This window comes from Anser cygnoides, chromosome 9 (genome assembly GCF_040182565.1).
Source record: "Anser cygnoides isolate HZ-2024a breed goose chromosome 9, Taihu_goose_T2T_genome, whole genome shotgun sequence".
In the NCBI taxonomy this organism is placed as follows: Eukaryota; Metazoa; Chordata; class Aves; order Anseriformes; family Anatidae; genus Anser; species Anser cygnoides.
Window position 1 is genome coordinate 24,630,274 of NC_089881.1, and position 19,754 is coordinate 24,650,027.

The 19,754-nt window shown below is 41.3% G+C and overlaps 1 protein-coding gene across 1 annotated transcript; it reads left to right on the top strand.

The window, feature by feature from the left end:
* The first annotated feature begins 1,102 nt into the window (after positions 1-1,102).
* Positions 1,103-10,978, top strand: NMD3 (NMD3 ribosome export adaptor). The gene is made up of 15 exons (XM_048059547.2): positions 1,103-1,279; positions 1,467-1,601; positions 2,109-2,205; positions 3,197-3,277; positions 3,654-3,782; positions 4,326-4,416; positions 4,500-4,578; positions 4,891-4,987; positions 5,265-5,382; positions 6,173-6,318; positions 6,972-7,084; positions 8,040-8,112; positions 8,633-8,739; positions 9,610-9,680; positions 10,100-10,978. The coding sequence occupies exons 1-15, from the start codon at positions 1,236-1,238 to the stop codon at positions 10,231-10,233; spliced, it is 1,515 nt and encodes a 504-aa protein (XP_047915504.1). The 5' UTR covers positions 1,103-1,235; the 3' UTR covers positions 10,234-10,978.
* Positions 10,979-19,754: the final 8,776 nt, after the last annotated feature.

Below are 19,754 nucleotides of genomic sequence, written 5' to 3' on the forward strand. Positions count from 1 at the left end.
CAAAATGAAGAGTTGCTGCACAATATCTTTCAGATTTATTTATTTATTAACTTTTTCCTCTAGAAATCATAAAAATGTACCACTGACACAAAACAGCAAAAGACAAAAAGTAGGAAACAAAATGTTGATTCAGTAGTTTAGTCAAGAGAAACCACAATGTTATTTTTGTGCCACTCCTGAAAGTGGAATTTTCCGTTCTGACTAGACAAAAACAATTTGTCCGCTTGAAAAAGTTCACTTAATTAAATTGCTATTTGCAAGTGGCATACATACGCCAGCAAGTATAAAATACATTTATCTGAAAACCAGAGAGTAGAAGCTCTCTATTTTCATTTTTCTGATCTGAGTGAAGTAGAAAGGCCTCCAGAGAGCTCCCCTGCATCCCACATGAGGGAGCAATGGAGATGTGTGTGGAAATCCCCATCAGGGAAGGCAGCTGCCCGTCACCCTCAGCTAACGGCTTTCCAGTGAAGCTGTGCCAACGTATCGCCCTTCTCCGTATTCCAACTTTTACTGATTTTGATAACTCAAGTTGGCGTTTTGTTTTGTTTTCAGAACAAAACCTATGGCTGCATTTTACATGCCTGCACTAGTACTAAACCGAGACATCGGATGCCTGAAAGAACCCCAGGCCCCTGAAGAGGCTTCAGTGCCCTCCGGCCCTCACGGCACTCTGGCCCTGGCAGCAACTACCGCTGCTCTTGCTCACACCTCATCAAATTTCCAAACTTGATGCAGAAAAAAAAAAAAAAAAACAGTGGGAAACGTCAGAATCTTTTATTTTCCTGGACCATCAGGCTGATCGCCTGCAATAAAATATAGCGCAAACGCAATATTCTTCTTAAGCTTCCCTCTCCAAAACACAGCACTTGCTATTTCTCTGACGTCTTTATTTATTTACAAAGCACGATGCATTAGGGGGCCAGACCGCGCACCAGGCTCGGTGCCCCGGCTTCCCTGAGGGGAGCGACCCGGGGCGGGAGGGCGCTGCCGCCATCTTGTGGTGGGGGCCGCGGGACAGGGCGGGGGGCAGGAGGGCGCTGCCGCCATCTTGTGGTGGCGGCCCCGGGGCGGGCAGGAGCACGCTGCCGCCATCTCGTGGCGGCGGCCCCGCCGCCCGCTCTCTCGCGGGACCGCCGCTCTCCTCCCCTTCCTCCGGCGCCCGGAAGCCGTCCCCGCTGCCTCCGCTCCCGGCCGGCTCCGGGCCGCGTGTGCTGGGCGCTGAAGGCGGCGCGATGGAGTACATGGCGGGGCCGGCGGCCCCCAGCCAGGGCAACATGTAAGCGGGGCGGCCGGGGGAGGCCTCAGCGCGGCGGGCAGGAGGTGGCTGGGCAGAGATAAGTCCTTTGGGCTCCTGGGCCACCGCTTTTATTTGAAGGGAAAAGAAAGAAAAAAATACCCGCACGTACCTTCGGTGTGCATCGGGGTTCGGTTTGTGACTGACTTCTTTCCTCCCTGTGTCGAAGCCTGTGTTGCCAGTGCGGCGTGCCCATCCCGCCCAACCCGGCCAACATGTGCGTGGGCTGCCTGCGAGCGCGCGTGGACATCACCGAGGGCATCCCCAAGCAGCTCTCCGTCAGCTTCTGCAAGCAGTGCGAAAGGTGGGCGCCTGCACCCCGACCTCCGAGAGACGGCACCCCCCGGGGGACCTGCCTCGTGGGGTGAATCGGGCCAGCGGGGGAACGGTGGCCTCTCCGCTCCTGCTTCTGTCGCTCTCTGTGGTGTGTTTTCCTCAAGTCTGGTACAGCTTGGAGGTGGTCTTCTGGTCTCTTGCACCGATCTGGAGATGGTATTGCAGCTGCAGGGTTAGGTTTTTTTTTTTTTTGTAGGTTAGTTAAGTCGTCTTCATGGAAGTCTTCAATACATGATTTAAGAGTAATCGTACGAGCTTATAGGCTCTGAAAGCAGAAAGTGAACAAATTAATAATGATGGGAGTAAAAGTTTGAATGCTTTTGGAATGCGTAAATCTTATTCTCTTAGGGAGGCAAAAGCTGTAGTTGCATAGCTGATATTGCAATTGAGAGCTTGGTAAATAATTGCACATCTTTTGAATGATTTAATTGGTTGAAGTCGCATTATATACTGTAGTATATTTTCTTTATTATAGGTATCTTCAGCCTCCAGGAACTTGGATTCAGTGTGCCTTAGAATCAAGAGAGCTTCTTGCACTGTGTCTTAAAAAAATCAAAGCTTCACTTAACAAGGTAGGCAGTGAATTGTATTAGTATTTCACAACGTGTCTGTTAGCACTACGTAAAGTGAAGTGTAGCTAACTGATGCAGGGTTCAGTTTTTCCAGAGCAGTCATTAGTATTTGTGTAGAGTTTATTAACCACTTTATAGGGAGCACAAGTAATGACAATCTGATCTCAAAGCTCAGTACTGGGATTCTGGAACATTTGTTAGGGACAGGTTGTAAGAAAAGAATTTTGAAGCAAATTGAGGAGGCTACTGCAGTACAGTTCTGTGACCTAACAGCATGCAGTGTCCTGCACAGTTGTTGTCATATAGATGAGAGATGAGCTCAATCAACTGAAGGAAATTAATGTATTTTAGCGCACCTTAATTTTACAGTTTTCTTTTTAAGTATTTTTGAAATGTTTACACAGTACTTGTTTACTGTGATATGAAAAAAATCTGTAAATAGGCTAAACTGAAAGTCACGTTTTAACTTAACATTCTGAATGTATGAGACACTTTATTATTAGATGAGAAAATCTGAGTGTATTAGGCAAAAAGTTGTTTTGTTACTGCATTTATCAAAATTTGAATTTGATTGGCTTACTGAGCTTCTTGCTGTTGACCAGTACGTATGTAAAATATAGGCATATTCGTAAAATATTTGCAGTACATTTGTGCATTCTTAGTTTTAGAGATTAAATTGGCTTTTAAGTCCTGACCAAACCATTGTACGATTCAGCTTGATCATCACATTGCATCCAGAGGTATTGTTGAATTCGCTTGCTCCGGCTTGACGCTCTGTGAGGTTGTGTGTCCATTATTTTAGGTAGATCAGGCTCTGTGTTCTAACAAGCATTATTATTTGGGTTTAGTATTCCAGCATATGCTTTTTATAATAAGGTTATTCATTTCCTCGGTTAGCTGAGGAACAACAAATTATACCATAAGCTTGTGTCTTTTGGTAGCTAGAGCTGCTTGTTTTTAACGCTGAGTCCTCGTTCATTCCCACTGGCAGGTCCGGCTGATTGATGCAGGCTTTATTTGGACTGAACCACATTCTAAGAGACTGAAGCTGAAACTGACTGTTCAGAAAGAGGTAACAAAAGTAGAGCAATCTGCATGTAGCTTTTTTAAAGCTGTCATGGCAAACAGGATGGTTTTTATTGTTGGTATTGCTTTTTAGATTATCGGTTCTCTGATAAAATTCAACGTGTTTAATGCCTTCTCTTGAAAAAAGGTTGACTTCGTTATGCCTAAAGTTTGTCATTAAAGTGCTGTTCATCACAATTTGAAGAAGATTATTTGCTGTCCCTGTAAAGTTGGGAAAACATTGCTGACATTTCTGACATAAGTATAGCTGTCGGTCATACAGTTCTAGTATAATAGGGAAGTTGCTTAGAATGCTGTGGTAAACTAGTATTCTGTCTTGACAGGACTGACAAGAGAGAATCTTCTACACTTTTGTTTTGCAGGTGATAAATGGAGCGGTTCTTCAACAAGTATTTGTGGTGGAATATATAGTTCAGCCTCAAATGTGTGAAGACTGTCATAGAATTGAAGCTAAGGATTTCTGGAAAGCTGTAGTTCAAGTGAGGCAAAAGGTAGAGGCAAACTAATTTTCATTTGTTGATGGCAAAACAGTAACACAGAGAAATCTTTGGATGATTTTCTCAGGAAAAGATGTGCTTACACTTGCCTGCTACCACAGTAATAAATATAGTGATTGGTGTTTTTTTTCCTACTGGTCTTAGTTTAAAAAAGCTTTTTCTGTTTTTTAGTAGTATTAGCATATTCGTTTTTATGTGATGGCTTGCAGGCGGATCCTATGTGAATTTTTAAATATCGTTCTGTATTTTAAGGCAGTGTTAGAAACAGTGGGACAGATTATTTATAAATATTTAAATCTTCCTTAAAGAAAATGTTATCTTTAGCAATCAGTTATACAAAAATAAGAAATAGAAGCTTTAAATAATTTGTTATAAATAGAGCACATCTCTGAAGTCATTTAGATTATTTAGGGTAGCCTTTGGACTCTTCCTTTTCTAGATGTTCTTTTCACATAAATGTTTATTCTCCAGAGATACTGCATTTGCACTAGGTGGTTCTTAAACAGCTTTGATAGATTTATCTTGTCCTTGTTTTAGACTCTGCACAAAAAGACTTTCTTCTATTTGGAGCAGCTGATTTTAAAACACAAGCTTCATCAAAATACACTTCGCATCAAAGAAATCCATGGTAAGTGGGGTGGCTTGTTAATCTTCAGGGTAAATGTAGTACATGAAGTAGGTGTGCTCATCAAGGTTTTCTTTTCCTTTCAGATGGCCTGGATTTTTATTATTCTTCAAAGCAACAGGCCCAGAAGATGGTAGACTTTCTTCAGTGTACAGTTCCATCTAGGTACATCGCTTTATTTATTTATTGCATTGAGTATCCAAGAGCTTCCGAGAAATGTCTGTTTCCTTCATTTTTAAAGAACCGTGAAAGTGTAATGAACCTGTATTCTGGCTAAAATAGACAAAACCCTTTCTACAGAAGTCCTGTGTTTTCCATTTAGCCATTGTGAAACTAACCTTCATGCGTCTTTCCAATGTCTTAATGTATTGGTTGTTCATAGCTGTATGCTTTTGTTGCTGTACGTTGTGGTGATTATTTTCTGTCTCAGGTAGTGTCCTTCTTGCCGCATGAAAGCTCTATTTTTGTGTTTTGTAGATCTAAGTCATCCCAGCGTTTGACCTCACATGATGTTCATAGTAATGTCTACAATTACAAAAGCACTTTCTCTGTGGAAATTGTTCCAATATGCAAGGTAGCTTCTTTCTGTTTCATCTCCAGAGGGTATTGTATGAAGTGGGTAGAGTTTGGTTTTGCTAGTGGAGGCAAGATTTAGTGTGTGTGTAGGGGAATGGGGAGGGTCTACCCACACTGAGCATGAGGCGCTGGTAGCCAGTATCTTGAAGTTATTGGGGGATGTTGGGTGGAGAATTGAAAATCTAAAGTTTAAAAACTTCTGTTTCGGATTTCTCTAAAGACTTGGTTAAAAATTAAGGAAATGTGAGTGTAAGCTATTTTCTGTTTGTGTGCAGGATAACGTTGTATGTCTGTCACCAAAACTGGCACAGAGTCTGGGTAACATGAGCCAGATCTGCGTGTGCATTAGGGTAACGAGTACTGTCCACCTCATTGATCCTAGCACTCTGCAGAGTAAGTTATCAATTCTTTTCTGCACTATGCAGCATGTGATTTTTTCTGTTGTTGGCACGATCTATTTTTGGTTTCATGAAATCTTGTGTTTTTACACCTTCATGTTGTAAATGCATCTGTGCACTCACAGAAATGTAACAGCAAACTGATACGTAGCTCTTCTCATTTCCCAAGTATTCTAGGCAAAATGTGGAGGGTCAGTACTAGGTTCATGGGTGCTCTAGTGCCCCTCGAAGCACTTAGATTTGTCAGAGGTGTGCTTCTAAAATTAGAAGACCTCTTTTTATTTATTTTTTTTCCTCTAATTTCAATTCTAGCTATCTGGGTACCACAGAAGCAGATGCTTTGATTAGATTTTGCTGCTAAGCTGTACTGTCTAGCTAGTTATACAGACTGCACTGTGTGCATGTGTATTCGGATGCTTTATATAGTAGGGGTGCATGAGCGTGTGTATACCCACTATAGTAGTGTGTGTGTATATGCTATGCCATATATACTATATACGGAAAAATACCTCTAATAAGGCTATGTCCCTTATTAGAGAAATTATTTTTGTGAATAAAAGTCTGTGCTTCAGGCAGGTGGTATGTGATTTGGCTGTCACAGATCATCAACTACTGTCGTAGCGAGAGTTTGCAATGTGTGTCTTGTCCCAAATAGTTTGTTACCATAAAGAAAAGTTGAACAGAATGCGTTGCAGTTGCCTACATTTTGGCTAATGCTTTCTTTTAATTTCTCTGATGGAAACTCTCCCTTGTGATTGTCTGTGCTGGTTCTCATTTTTTTCCAGTTGCTGAAATTGATGGAAATACCTACTGGCGCCACCCTTTCAATAGCTTGTTCCACCCAAAACAGCTAGAGGAATTTATTGTTATGGATATCAGTAGAGTTCAAGAAAGGAAGAAAGGTGCAGGTGCAGGGGCAAGATCAAACAAAGTAAGAGTTCATTCCTCTGTGTTTAATCTCATGTTTTAGGCCTTCCTCTCCTCTTCGTCCCCTCCTCCGCTGAACTTCGGTTTTGAATCATTCTATGTTAAAAGCCAGATGGATGCACTTCTGTCTTGTCACTTGCAAAAGCTCCTCTCAGACAGATGGGGACAGTGTTTTGTTTTGGAAATTGTGAAGATGTTACTTGAGTTCCACTTTTAGAATTTTGTATCAGAGTTTAAACTCTACATTCTATTATCATTGTTGAAATTATTATTTTATGTCAGCTTTTCAACTCTTCAATTACTGATTTTTTTGGTTGTTAAAGTACAGAAGCATTGCTTTTTAATCAGAATTAATGGACTGGTGCCAAATGTTTGTGGTTTTTTTCCTCAGGCAAAAGCTATATATAATAGAAAGTTATGAAGTGTGTTTAAAAAAAAAATCATTGAATTCTTGCGTGAAGTGATCGCCATGTCCATTTCCTTAGTTTTGTAAAGATGAGAAATTAGGAGTGGGGAGCAATATGTTGGATGCCTGTTGTAGAAGTACAAGCTTAATTACAAATGTAATTTAAACCAGCAATGTAGCAGTACAAGTATTTCAACAGTACAGAAAGCTAAGCTGCATTTATTACAAGAGTTTATTTTTCATTCCTCAAGCACACGCTGGCTGAAGCCTGGGTACAGAAAACCTCGGAGTTGAATACAGATCATCAATATTTCTGCTCTACTCACTTGGGACACATTCTAAATCCTGGAGACCTTGTCTTGGGGTCTGTTCTGTTTCTTGGTTTTATTTGAATGAGCTATGCCATAGGAGTTAGCATTCGAGCCTTGCAGTAGGAATTCTGATGATGGATTTACGTAGGAAGTATGAAAGACTTTTATATGCTGTTGTGGAAGGAAAGTTTTGAATCTTTCAAGAGCAAACACAGGAAAAAATACTGGCGCCTGATGACTTAACTGTTAGTTGGTTGCTAGGAAGCTGGAATGGTTGTTTCAGTTCAGACTGGGTTGTTGCAGTTCATACTGCTGGCCTGGATTCTTGCTTATATATTATCAAGAAAGTTGTCAGCTTTCTAGATGAAATCTGCAAAAGGGATAGAATCTTTCATCTTGGCCATGAAGAGATGGTTCTAATACAATAAAACTCTTCTAGCAGAAATAACGCCAGGAAAAGGGCTGTTAGTAGTACGAGAGCTAAAGTGTTGACTTCTAAAGTGCAGATAAGAAAAACTGTTCAGACACAGATGAGAGGGATATTTAAAATGCTGGGCAAGACCCGGGGAAGTGAAGGCATGTGGCCTTTTTGCTTGATAGTGAGTATTGTGTACAGCAGTGACAAATGTGAAATGTTTGTAAGATTAGGTTTGGACAGGGATGCTTAAACTGATGGGCTTAAACATGATCGTTACTGAAGCCAGCAGAACCTCAGGGATATTGTTACGCTGGTCCAGGAGGCTGCTGAGTGCCATGTGCTACTGAATTTGGGAACAGCAGCTTGTAAGAGTTACTCAGTTTTGTCAGCTGCATATTGATGTGGATTTTTTCCTTGCTCTCTAATTCATTTGGAAACATTTATCTTTCTTAGGAGCTGTAACTTGGGTAACTTAGGAGCTATGCTCTTTAACACAAGCATTAAATTTGCTCTTTAATACAAGCATATAATACCTTGAGTACAATCTTGTACATTTATATAAAATGATGAACTACCTGTTCTAATTTTAGGTTTGACTTGGCCAACTGTAACTTGAATGATGAGTTTGTGAATAAGATGAACCCACACAGTATTCCTGACGTGGTAAGAACATCTTTCTCTGTATAAAGTTCTCTACGTTACTCAGGGGTATTAAGGCACATATAATAGTTTTATAATGAACACACACGTTCCCTGGTGTTGAAGGAATAGAATCTAATTTTGAGTATTTGCATTTCTGAGTGGTGTTTAAATAATGTAGTTACTTGAACTTACCCGTTGCTGTTCGAATTACCCTGCACTGTGTGGTGAAAACTGTGTTACATCTCCAGTGTGTGCCTCTTCAGGACAGAAAGGTTTCCAAATACCTTGGGTTGAATTGAAAAATACTGGATGAATTCTATATAAAATTGTATAGTGCCAGACTGGCCATCGTGGGGTGTTCAGGGCAAAAGTACAGAACTCTTATGCTGCCTTGTGTTTGTTGGCAAGAATGATTCTAACATTCATTCAGATGATTTTATAGTTGCTGAAATGTAGACTTGGGTGGTGGTTTGGTTTTTTAAAGCGTGCCATCAGTTCCATTTAAGGTGCGTGTGTAAATATTTGCTGGTTTTCACTGTAGGTGTTAATAAAGAAGAGCTATGACCGTACCAAACGCCAGCATCGCAGAAACTGGAAACTGAAAGAGCTGGAAAGGGACAGAGAAGGCATGGATACAGATGATGAAAGGTTTGTTGTCTGCCATGAAGCTTTTCAGTCCTTCCTACCTGGGATACTGTGCCAAGTCTAGAAGTAACAGTTACCACTTTCTGCTGAAGATAAACCCCTGCGATGTAATGCCTTACTGACTGCTAGACGGGCACAAGCAAATGCTGCTGGTTCTATGTGAGCATGGTGGTGGCTCACAGGATAGGTTGATCTCGGTGTTCTCTGACGAGGAGTATCTCTGCATTTTTCCCCTTTCCCTAGCGCAGGAAGTGCTTCAAGCGTATGCACCTTATTTATGCTTTTAAAGTATTCTATTGTGATTACTGAGTTTTCAGAGAAGACGGATACCGAGGCCAACGGTAGGGGGCAAGGCATGAACTAAATCCTGAATCTTAAAGATAACCCTGCAAGTCTTTCAGGTTTACTGTTGCAAAATATTAAGAAAACTATGTCATTTCAAGAAAAACTTAAACCATGAGACAAACGATTAATATCAGAAGCATTGTGTCTGTAGCTTACGGCTTCTGTCGTTTTGGCTAAAGGGATGCTTTTATGAAAACATGTTTGTAGCTGGTTTGTTCCATGGCAAAGCTGAAAGAGCAACAGGAGATACTAGATAATGTCCAAATGAGTAGAAAAAATGGGGCAATTAGAGTTGAACGAGGACAGGCAATTTAAACATCCTTTGGAAATGAATAGGTGCTAATAAGAATTAAAGATTTGGAGAAAAAGCAGAAATAACAAGTTGGAAATGTTGGAGTGCAGTCAGAAGGCATGTCGAAAGAACTGCAGACTGCAGTTGTTTCTTGAGGCTTTGTTTCTTTGATTGTTTTATAAACTTGTGTAAACGCAAAGGAAAAGTTTAGTAAATTTATGAAGCATCTTTTACAGACAATACCAAGACTTCCTTGAAGATCTTGAAGAAGATGAAGCCATAAGGAAAAACGTCAACATTTACAGAAGTAAGGCTTTTTTAACTGTTTAATTGCATGTAACTTCATCATTACTAGTTGAGTGAAAATATTTTTGTTGAAGTTCTGCGTTTAGATCTTTGAACTGCTCGTTCTTAGAGAAATGCTGTAATGTGATAGCATGTGGTATTTCACTTGCACTGAGTGATGCATACGGTGTTTTCTTGCCCTTAATATGGAGGTAAAAGCCTATTTTCTTCCACACCCAAAACCTGTGCTGGATGAAAGATTTGATAAGTAACTTGGCATCTTCCGGGAAGGCAAGCGTTAGTCTTCGGAGCTGTTGGGTTTTAGGAGGGAGTTGTTTGCTTGTTTAGTTTCTTTTGTTTTGTTTGTGTTTTTGTGGTGGTGGTTGTTTTTTTTTTTGCTTAGCTGTTCCTTTGTTGTTGTCTTTTTAATTGCTCTTTTAGATGCAGACATTCCAGTGGAGAGTGACACGGATGATGATGGTGCTCCACGGATCAGTCTGGCTGAAATGCTAGAGGATCTCCATATTTCCCAGGATGCCACTGGTGGGGAGGGAGCGAATATGATGACAGAATAAGAACAATGCATTAATCAATGCAATTAATACTCCCTTGGAGAGGAGAAAGTACCCCATACGTAAGCAAACGTTATGAACTGGGATCACGTGGAAATGAAAAGTAACATGATCTCTATCAGTGTACCCCTAAATTGTGTTGCTGAACGAACACTTTTATATAAATTCTCTTGAAGATCAGCAATTGCAGATAAGTTCCTGTGCAAGCATTGCAGCATCAGCTCCACACGTTCTTTGCACCTCTTGAGCACTTTCTCCTGCAGCTTCTGCAGGGTAAAGACCACTTGATTAACTGCAGGTTTATCCATCAGTTGTCTGAAGTGGAAGACAATTAAGGAAGAATGTCCAGAGGGAGAGATTTTATTCTAGTTTGCTAGACTTTTATCCACTGCAAATGGCTTCCTTTTCTTCACCTGAAAAGGATTTTTTCGTGTCTTAATCTTTTTGGCACAATGGTTTGAAGCCTTTTATGACGATGCTAGATTATTCCATATAATATTTGGGGAAAGTTCAAGAATGTATCTTCGGATCCTTTGATAAGGAGGCTCCAAATATACATGTTGTGTACACAAAAACACTTCCTTTTAAATTGTTTGAAGATGCAGCCCATAATCAGAAAAAATATAGTTTTTTAAATGGTAATGAATATTTTATTGTACTGTATTCCATGCCTGTATCGGTGGATTAAAAGCAGTTTTCTTTTTAATTAGTAACAGCCATTAACAACTATTAAAAGACTATACGGACATTTTTGTTCTATCATTATTTATATAACTGTTAAATTTATCTCTACCGTAAACCCAAAGAAGACACAAGCAGAGTACTAGGACATTACATGCTGATTGTTCTGGTTTTAGTTTACTGCAGTGGCAGTGTGCCAGAGAAGGCAAAGGTATTTTTGGTTGTAAAAGGTGGAGGTTTGTTTAGTCATCAGTTCTTCGTACTTTTTCTGATTATGTTTCACAGTCTTGTAACCATCCGTTTGTAAAGGAGAAAATGGAAATTTGGAAAGACGGTTTTGATGTAGGCATTGTGTGCAGCTCAGGCATTCCTTAGAATTGCCATCTTTTACTGTGCGTTTGTGTAGCACTAAGCTCTCCTGCTTTCTCTCCCAGGAACTGTCTTGTTTTGTTTTGTTTTCTACTATGTAGAGGAGCAGTTGAGAAAAATCCATTAAGTTGCTGAAAAGCGAAGGGACAACTTATCTCATGACAGTAATTTAGTTCAGTATAAGGAAAGGCATGGCATGTTGTTTTTTTCCTTAAAAAAAATGAGAATGCAGCTGCATAGCTAACCTGAATTATCGCTGCAATAAAAATGTTTTATTATACAGATCTTACTCATAGGTACACCTGCCAGTAGTGTTGCTGGGGAAATGTAGATAATCTCAGTTCTCGTGACCCTTGGGCTGAATATGTGGAAATGGAAGAACTTCAATTTGTAGCTTGTAGTCAGTGTGCCCAGTGTCTGGATGAGAGGTTGTGATTTTTTTGACGGATAAAAAAGATCAATCCTTTCTCTCACATGCTTTGGTAATGAGCTTCCTGTTCTTGGCAGATGGAGAGGGAGTTGTAATAAAAGTTTGTTTTAAACTGTGCTGTTTTGATCAACCCTTTTCCTTCCTCTCTAGTGTTTTCCTTCGTAGTAGCCCTCAGTAATTTCCAATGCATTGCTGTCGTGTCTGTCAGCATGTTTGTTACTGGAGATGTCCCTCCTCTTTTTACCCCTGCGATCTGTTACCAGTCTTAGGTTTCAAGCATCTTTCAGCAAGAGACTTGTATGGAAAAATGTCATACAGGGGATGCAAGACAAACAAGTCATAAATCTAAGTCTATTGCTTGGCTTTTGTGCATTTGTTTGCTAGCTAGTAACGCATAGTAACAGCTCGCCAGTGAGTGGGTAAGCTGCGTGTGTGCTTGAAACCCAAGTTAATTCTAATTTTAGGTTCTCAAGTTTACAGTGTCCCTTTAACATTTCAACAGTTGGGAGCCAGAAGAGGCTCAGATGGTGTACCAGCAAGTGAAGTGTTTGCCAAGATCTTCTCAATGACACCGGATAAGTAATTTGACAAAAGGTACTTAACGGCAGCCTTTTCTCTGTTGTCAAGTTACCTTGCATCTCCTAAAAATCCCTACCTGTGGATTAAGCCAGGGTTTAAAGGGAAAGCACCTTGTTTAATACAGTACAGATTTATGGGGAGCAACGCAGGTATAAAAGGGTTGCTTATAGCTGAAATAATTATATGATGGTGAAGTCTGAAGTATGCTTGTCACACTTCAAAACACTTGTTACTTGTAGTAAGCTAGTAGTAAACCGAAGAGAGAGTACTTTCTAAAGTTGTATTTAAAAAAAAAAAAAGCCTAGCCAGCTGAATAGATTCTGCTTCAGCACAGAAGAGTTTTGTCCTTCAAAACAGCGAATGTGTTGTTGTTTCAGAATTAAGTCTTTCTCAGTGAGAAACCAAATAAGGCTCCGTACAGGCCGTTAGCCCTGTTGCCCTAACTTCCCTGATTAGAAATGGTGGGAAGAAATAGTTCCTTACGCCAAGGGAGTTTCACGTTTTCCCCCCCACTGAATTAATGATGGGAGGGAGGGAGACAGGGAAAATGAAAAACTACATCTAAACTTTCTGGGGGTTTTAGAGCTGAATCTTAATTTTGTTTATGATTCTAGATCATTTAAATGAAATATAAAGTTCTACCAAAAAATAAGTCCATTGTCATGAGAGCTGTTGTTCAGAGGCTGTTGTTCCAGGCACGCAGATCCTACAAGCATGCACGCGATGACGGTACGCCTGCTTAAAGGGCTGTTTCCTACATGCTCGCACTGAATGGTCACAGTTATGCTATAGAAGCAGCAGCCTGTTGGAGCGAAAACTGTCTGTATTTCTGGCTTTAGGGTGAAATTTACCTTTTTCCATGAGGTCTGGCACTAATCCAGCCCTGAGAGAGCTCGAGTGCTGTGTGGACAGTCTACAGAAAAGCTAAGGTATCTTGCAAGTTACTGAGCTCACCCCTGTCAGCGTGTCACAGAAACTTCACACATTTCTGTAGAAGGTGTTGTAGAAAAGCTGCGATGTTCTTGTGATTAATGTGACAGTCCACCTGATGTCACTGTTCCTTCGTGTTAATGGCCTGAAGAGCAGTGGGTTTGGCTGCTGGAAGGAAAAGGGGGCTATAAAGTCAGAAAAACTTGGTTCCGTTCTTGTTGATGCTGATGTCGTTTCTGATAGGTTGTTTTAAATGCAAGTAGTATACCTTCAGTGAAAATAAGACAAAGGCTTTGGTCTTGATGTTCAGGACTTACTGCTGGAAACCTCTCCTGCTGGCAGATTCACCTCTCTGCACTTCACCGAGGACACTGAACTTGAGCTGCATGCTGCCAGAACAGCTCGATACATGGGTGAGATTCGTGTTGGTTTCAGAGCTTTTTTGGCAGTGTTTGCTATAGCTCATTCCAAACCATACTTATGTAGCGAAGAATATTATTACTTCAGAATTTACCTATATTTTAAGTGTTCTGTATTTCACCCTCATGATAAGCTTAGGATGGGGACCTGGTTAAAGCAAGAAGAGGAGGTGAGGTTTAAAACTTGTCAGGATCTCAGTTCCGTGATGAAAAACACAGCATAATCAAGAAAGGTGTCTTTGTATAATTTGAATATTCAGCTTTGTAAGATGAAACAATTACGTGTGACAACTTCTCACGTTGATTAGGATGCTTTAGCTGTGCTAAGCACTGAAAGGACTTGAAAGACTAAAAATAACCAGTGTTCGGTGACAAATTTTGTAAGAGAGAGAAACTAGTTAAGCTGTAAATTATTTGGGCAGGTTGTTTGTATACTGCTTAGCATGATGTGCCTTCGTGCTACATGGGCTGTAATGATTGTGGTTAACACCTTTGTTATTAATGTTAATTCATAGTTTTTATTGGGTGGATCTGAGATATAAAGGGCTGCAACTTTTAACCCATACCTCTCCTCAAATTAATTTGTGCTAATGTAAGGAAGCTTGTCATATTTAAACCAGTATGAAAGCAGCAGAAGAGAAAGCCCTCAAAGACATTGTTTGAAGCTCTAGGTTTGTTTTAGATTTTTTTTTTTTCTTAAAAGATGACTATCATATTCAAAACAATCCAGAATTAGATCATTTAGGAGCCTTGAATCCACCAAGGAGCAGAGATGTTCAAACACTTTGGTTTAGACAGCACTAGACACAGAGAGGAGCAGAGGCAAAGCTCTGGCCTCCTTGGAGAAGCAGTATCAGGACAACTTTCTCGATTTCAAGTTGTTATGTGTGTCACTCGGGAAAATACCTGGAAAAGTCTCTGTGTAGATACTTGTATATTGGAGATCTCATCCAGGATGACCACTACTAGGCTGTTGCAGAGAGTAGTTTGAGCTGAGCAGAAAAATCAGGCAGAAAGCTTCAGCCAGGCAGGACTGACTGATTTCAGGTCGGCTTTGTAAAAGGAAACAGGTTGTCTGTAAACCCAACGTTGTTCTAAACACACACGTGCAAGATGGAATACGTTCTGTGGGATGCAGAGGCTAGGGAGCGCTGACAAGTTCATCTTAGAAACAGGATTTTCAAGTCAGATAGCAGGCAGCTAAGATAACTCAAATTGCAGCCAGATGTAAGTACTAGCATAGACAAAACGTGGATGTCATAGTAGCAAAACCAATAAAAGTTAACAAGGATCACCAACTTATCTTAGGCCTCAAAAATTGCTAGAAGCAATCGGTAGCAGAGGAGATAATGTTCTGTGCAAAACAAAATCATTATCTTCATGGCCTGTAGGAATTTTAAACTATTTGGATCTATAAAATACGGATTACAGCTTTATGAGATGAGTTGTAAAAGTCCTACAATAATAAACCTTCATAATGAGGAAGCTGTGCATCTACTGTAACATCATAGTTGTAAAGATCAAACAGTTCACAGTGAACAGCCTGAGCTGTTTTACTTTAGCAGTTATTTATTATTTAGTTCTTTAGTTTCAACTCTTGCTGAACCAGTGTTGTTAAGTTGTACATTTTAAATGTGAGAGCCCTTTCAAAATGTTGGTTAAACAGCGATACGAACAGTGCTTCGTGTCATGCCCACGTTGCTTTCTAGGTCCGAACTGTTCACAAAGATGGGAATGGAAAGGACATCAGAACACCATATCGGGTAAACTAACTTAAATTAATACCACTTGTTTGTTTTAAGCCCACATTTGCAAATATAAAAATTTAATTCTTCTTTTTTTGACAGAAAGTCACTAAGCAAGTAAACCTAGCATGTATGAGTGCACGCTGTGGTTAGCAGCCCTGGGAGAAAGCAGCAAGCGCCTCTTATTCTTGCATCTGCTCGTTAATAAAAACCTGCAAACAGCATCTGCAAACACCCCTATCTTCCCCCGTGCGCACACACCCAAAAGCTCAGCCCCCAGTGACACTGGGATAAAGGTGTGTGAAATGAGTCTCTCTCGTGTGGCACGCAGTGACGTTAAGGACTGGATATCCTCTCATTAAGCACGCAACTCCTGTGACATTGATGTGTAGGAGATTAACCAGCCAGCCCCGCGTCGAAACAACCTCCTACTCGTGTAGCTTGTGCGTGTGCACCAGTGTGCGAGAAGTATCCAGTGCGAGAAGCACCAGCTGCGTCTGTGTGCGAGAAGTATCTGCAGATAGCTGGCTTGTCTTCATGGGCAAGTTGTTTAGTTTGTTCTTGTTTTTTTTAATATAAAGTATCACTTGTCAAGTGTTTCTGGTGCTAGCTGGAGGGAAGGTGCGCCACTTACACCTGCTGTGGCCATGGTGGGTACCAGGGCAGCTGGGCAAGGCACGGCCGGGTTACCTGGTGCGGCACCGCTCACGGGGAGGTCTTGAAAAGCCTGGAAAATGTTGAAGTGCGCTGGTACAGGAGTTTTGTTCCACATCAGATTTCTGACACAGCCAGCATAAATGACGTATGGAGTGCTGTGGCTGTTCTGGTAAGACACCCAGTGGTGCCAGTGCCTGATCCGGATCAAATTTGCACGGCCAGGTGCACGTGCCCAGCTCTGGCATTAGCAGATGTGGAGCCGTGGCCTTACGCTATCAGTCCGGCACCTCGGGCTGCCGCTCAGAGCACAGCTTCCAGGGGGAGCGTGCCCCAGCAGGTTAGCGTTTGTGTTCGTGCTGTTTCAAAACAGATTGCAAAGTAGAGTTTGAAAGTAATATTTTAAATCCTATCCTGTAGTTAGGAGCCTTAGCGACAGGCCAGGAAACGATCCCAATGAGTGAAATTAATCGAGTATTTTTCTCTCGGCTGCCTTTTGGCCCTTAGTTTCCTTCTTTGGTTTTCGGGGCCTTCTGCCCTCTCCAGCTCACACATCTGAGCCCTCAGGGTCGCTGCTGTCGCTGGACGGAGCCAACAGCTGAGCTGGCTCTGCTGTCGCTCGCAGACAGCCAGGAGCCAGCCCCGAGGAAGGGCTGCAGTCTGCAAACAAGGCAGCTCCGCAGCCCGTCCTGTGCCAGCTGTTGCAAAAGAGGCGGCAGGCAGTTCCGGCACCCACAACAAACATCCAGTGGGTTTGCGCTGGGAGGACAGGGAAGGGGTGGCAATAAACAAAACTCACAAACACGCCCAGCACAAGAGTTCTTCAGCCTGATGCCAGGTTCCTTCGTGTCAACAAATACTACGGATGTGTGTGTAGTCGTGCTGTAATTTAAGCATTTCCTTGCTTACATTAGGGGCTGACAGTTTTGAAATGAAATGGTCGTCTTGACAAATAGTTTGGTAATTGATGCGACTAAAATCCTGCGATCCCTCCTGTTCCTAAACCTCACTAAAGGCAGTACATGTCCTGTACGTGAAAGCTCTTCGGAGAAAATGCAAGAAATCTGTCACTTCAGCCATTCTGTTACTTTAACAAAACTTAAGATGGGATTATCATCAGGAAGCATTAAATAGGCTTGTTGTTTAAACAAACTTAGCTGGGACTACCTACGTACTGTCAAAAGTGTTGTAAGTTTAAACTCATCTGCCTTCGCTTTCACAAATAAGCCGTTTTCATATCCTCCCTCATTTTCCCCTAATTATAAATTGGGAAAGTAACTGTATCTTGTGTTGAAATGACAAGTAACATGATGAGTGTTTTAGTTTGTTTTGTCACAGTCTGTGACCAAATCTCGGTTCCTGAGTAATTTGATTGCCACTTCCTGGGAGCATCCCATCCTCTTGAAGGAGAGGATATTCTAGGAGCAGCGCTAAGCTCAGAAGTTGTAGGGGAACTCACTTCGGTGTGGGTGAGAGTAGAGCTGGACTTATGTCACCCTGTGTGCGCTCTGCTCCTGCTCTGTCGGGCTGATGTAGAGCACAGATCTAGTTCCCGATGTCATTGTGGTGGTACCACCCCAGCCAGCTCCTACATCCCCCCTAAAAAGCTGGCAGCGTAGGCACATCGTGCTTCAAAGACTTAAGAAGGCACGGACTTCAAAGGAGCCGACTGCAGGATGCCCAGCGTTTTACTTGCAAAATCTGAGCTCTCAGGAGTTCGTGTTCCAGGCGCTACTCAACAGGAAGCGTGTAAAACATCCCCACCACAACTGAACATGTAGTTTAGTGTTTTGCATATGCAACGCGTGCTTTACCGGTCTTCTAAAAGTAAAACTTTTTTTTTTTAAGTCCAAGAAAATCAAAATTTTATTTTAAATTTATATGGAATTAACCCCCCATATTTTCAATAAATCAACTGCGTTGTTTACATAATGGTACTGAACCAGTCAAATAATTCACTGCTAAATAATTGAGGCAAACGGAATAAAAACTAAAATCATCACATGTATACATACATACCAAGACTAGTTACATAGAAGCAGCTTATGGTTGTATAATATCATACAAAATCTTTCATGTATACATCTTTCCCGTCAGCAAAGCTGTGGCAGACCGGAACAAATACACGCCATGTAATTTCTGAAGATGAAAGCTCCATATCCAAGCAGCTCTCCCCGGAATAACAATATATGCAGCACAGTTGTTTCTGCACCAAACCCAGCTCCGTAACTGCAGCCAGTCTTTAAAACTGAAAGCTCTTTAAAAAGCAGTCAGTCAAATGATAAAAACAAGGACTGATTGAAATTGTTTTGGCAAAATAATTTGCTGTCACAGAGTCCCGGAACACAGAAGAAAACTAAGAGATACTGCGGAATAAAACAGTGTTTGCACACACCCTGAACCTGTCTTTCTAAACAGAAACGGAGCGTTAAGAAAAACACTTCCTTGATCCAAAAGTCAGCATCAGGTTGCCAATGTTACTTCACGATAGAAACGGCGTTCTCGTGTTGGTTTCCAAGCAAATGCAAGAAGAATTGAAAAGCCGTGCTAATGTGGACGGGGATAAAGATGTAGGCGGTGTACGATATCATCACTAACATGCTGATGTTAAAAGTGTAGAAGAGCAGTTTTTCCCAGGGCTCCATGAGGTAGCTGCAGGTGATGAGTTCAAACTGGCAGTACAGCCAGTAGAGATAGTTCTTCATGCTCTTAAAATCCATCTTCGCCTTTGAGCAGCTGCCGAAAGCCTTCCCTATTACAATATAGAGTTAGTAGAATAGAAACCTTCTTTAAAAAGGTTAAAAAAAAAAAAAACCTTCGTACATATCGTAATATTTATATATGAATAAAATATATCACAAAAATATGTATGTATATAATATATAATATATATCAATATATCATTAAAATGAAGAAGAAAGAAGTCTGTCATATAGGCAGCAACTCCATTCTATTCAGTTTATTCAGACTGACCAGGTTTGGTAAATGATAATTTAAAACCCAAGGGAGCTGAAATCCCAAGACCACAAATACACTTTAAAGCATAAAAGATGACCAGATAGAAACAGCCTACAGCGAGTCATTCTTCTGCCCTGTCCCCTAAAAGCTTCCTTTGCACTTCTTTTGCCCTTTCTGCCTTCACTTCTGAATAAGTCCCCTCCAGACCACCGTACAATGGGAGCTGCACCAAGGAGCCTCCACAGATGGCTTCCCAGAAACTGGTTACCCAATAATTGTTCCAGGTTCATTCTCCAAACCAAACTACTTTCGTAACTTTGCCGTGAGCTGGATTATTTCAGACTCTGTTGAAGCAGCTTAATTCAAAAAGCGCTCATCCCTCTCATTTCACCGGTCATGGATTCTGAGGGAGAACTTGGTGGAAGTCTGGTTTCTGCCACTGCGGGTGGAATTTGAGGTCTTACTCTGCAGCTGTTGGTGGAAGACAAACTGGAAGCATGCAGAATGCTGCACGTACAGAACTACGTCAACGCGAATCTATACACGGATCGTACAGCTCCTGCTGCAGCAGAGGCTATATTGATCTGTTGCAAGAATAAAAACATACGCATTTATTTTAAAGCTTTGCGTTCAAACTGATGCTAGTCATTATTTCGTGATACATCGAGTAGCTGTGAGAAGAACACAGAACCGGGGAAGTGAAAGGAAAACAGAACTAGTTCGGTTACTGGTGCTTCCCGTCACTGGGTAAATAAGGGG

What these genes read in the sequence shown, in the direction of transcription:
- NMD3 (XM_048059547.2), top strand. Translation starts at nt 1,236, where the DNA reads ATGGAGTACATGGCGGGGCCGGCGGCCCCCAGCCAGGGCAACAT. An exon ending in TAGTTCAAGTGAGGCAAAAG is followed by an intron (nt 3,783 to 4,325) that starts GTAGAGGCAAAC and finishes TCCTTGTTTTAG; the next exon opens with ACTCTGCACAAAAAGACTTT. An exon ending in AAACGTCAACATTTACAGAA is followed by an intron (nt 9,681 to 10,099) that starts GTAAGGCTTTTT and finishes TTGCTCTTTTAG; the next exon opens with ATGCAGACATTCCAGTGGAG.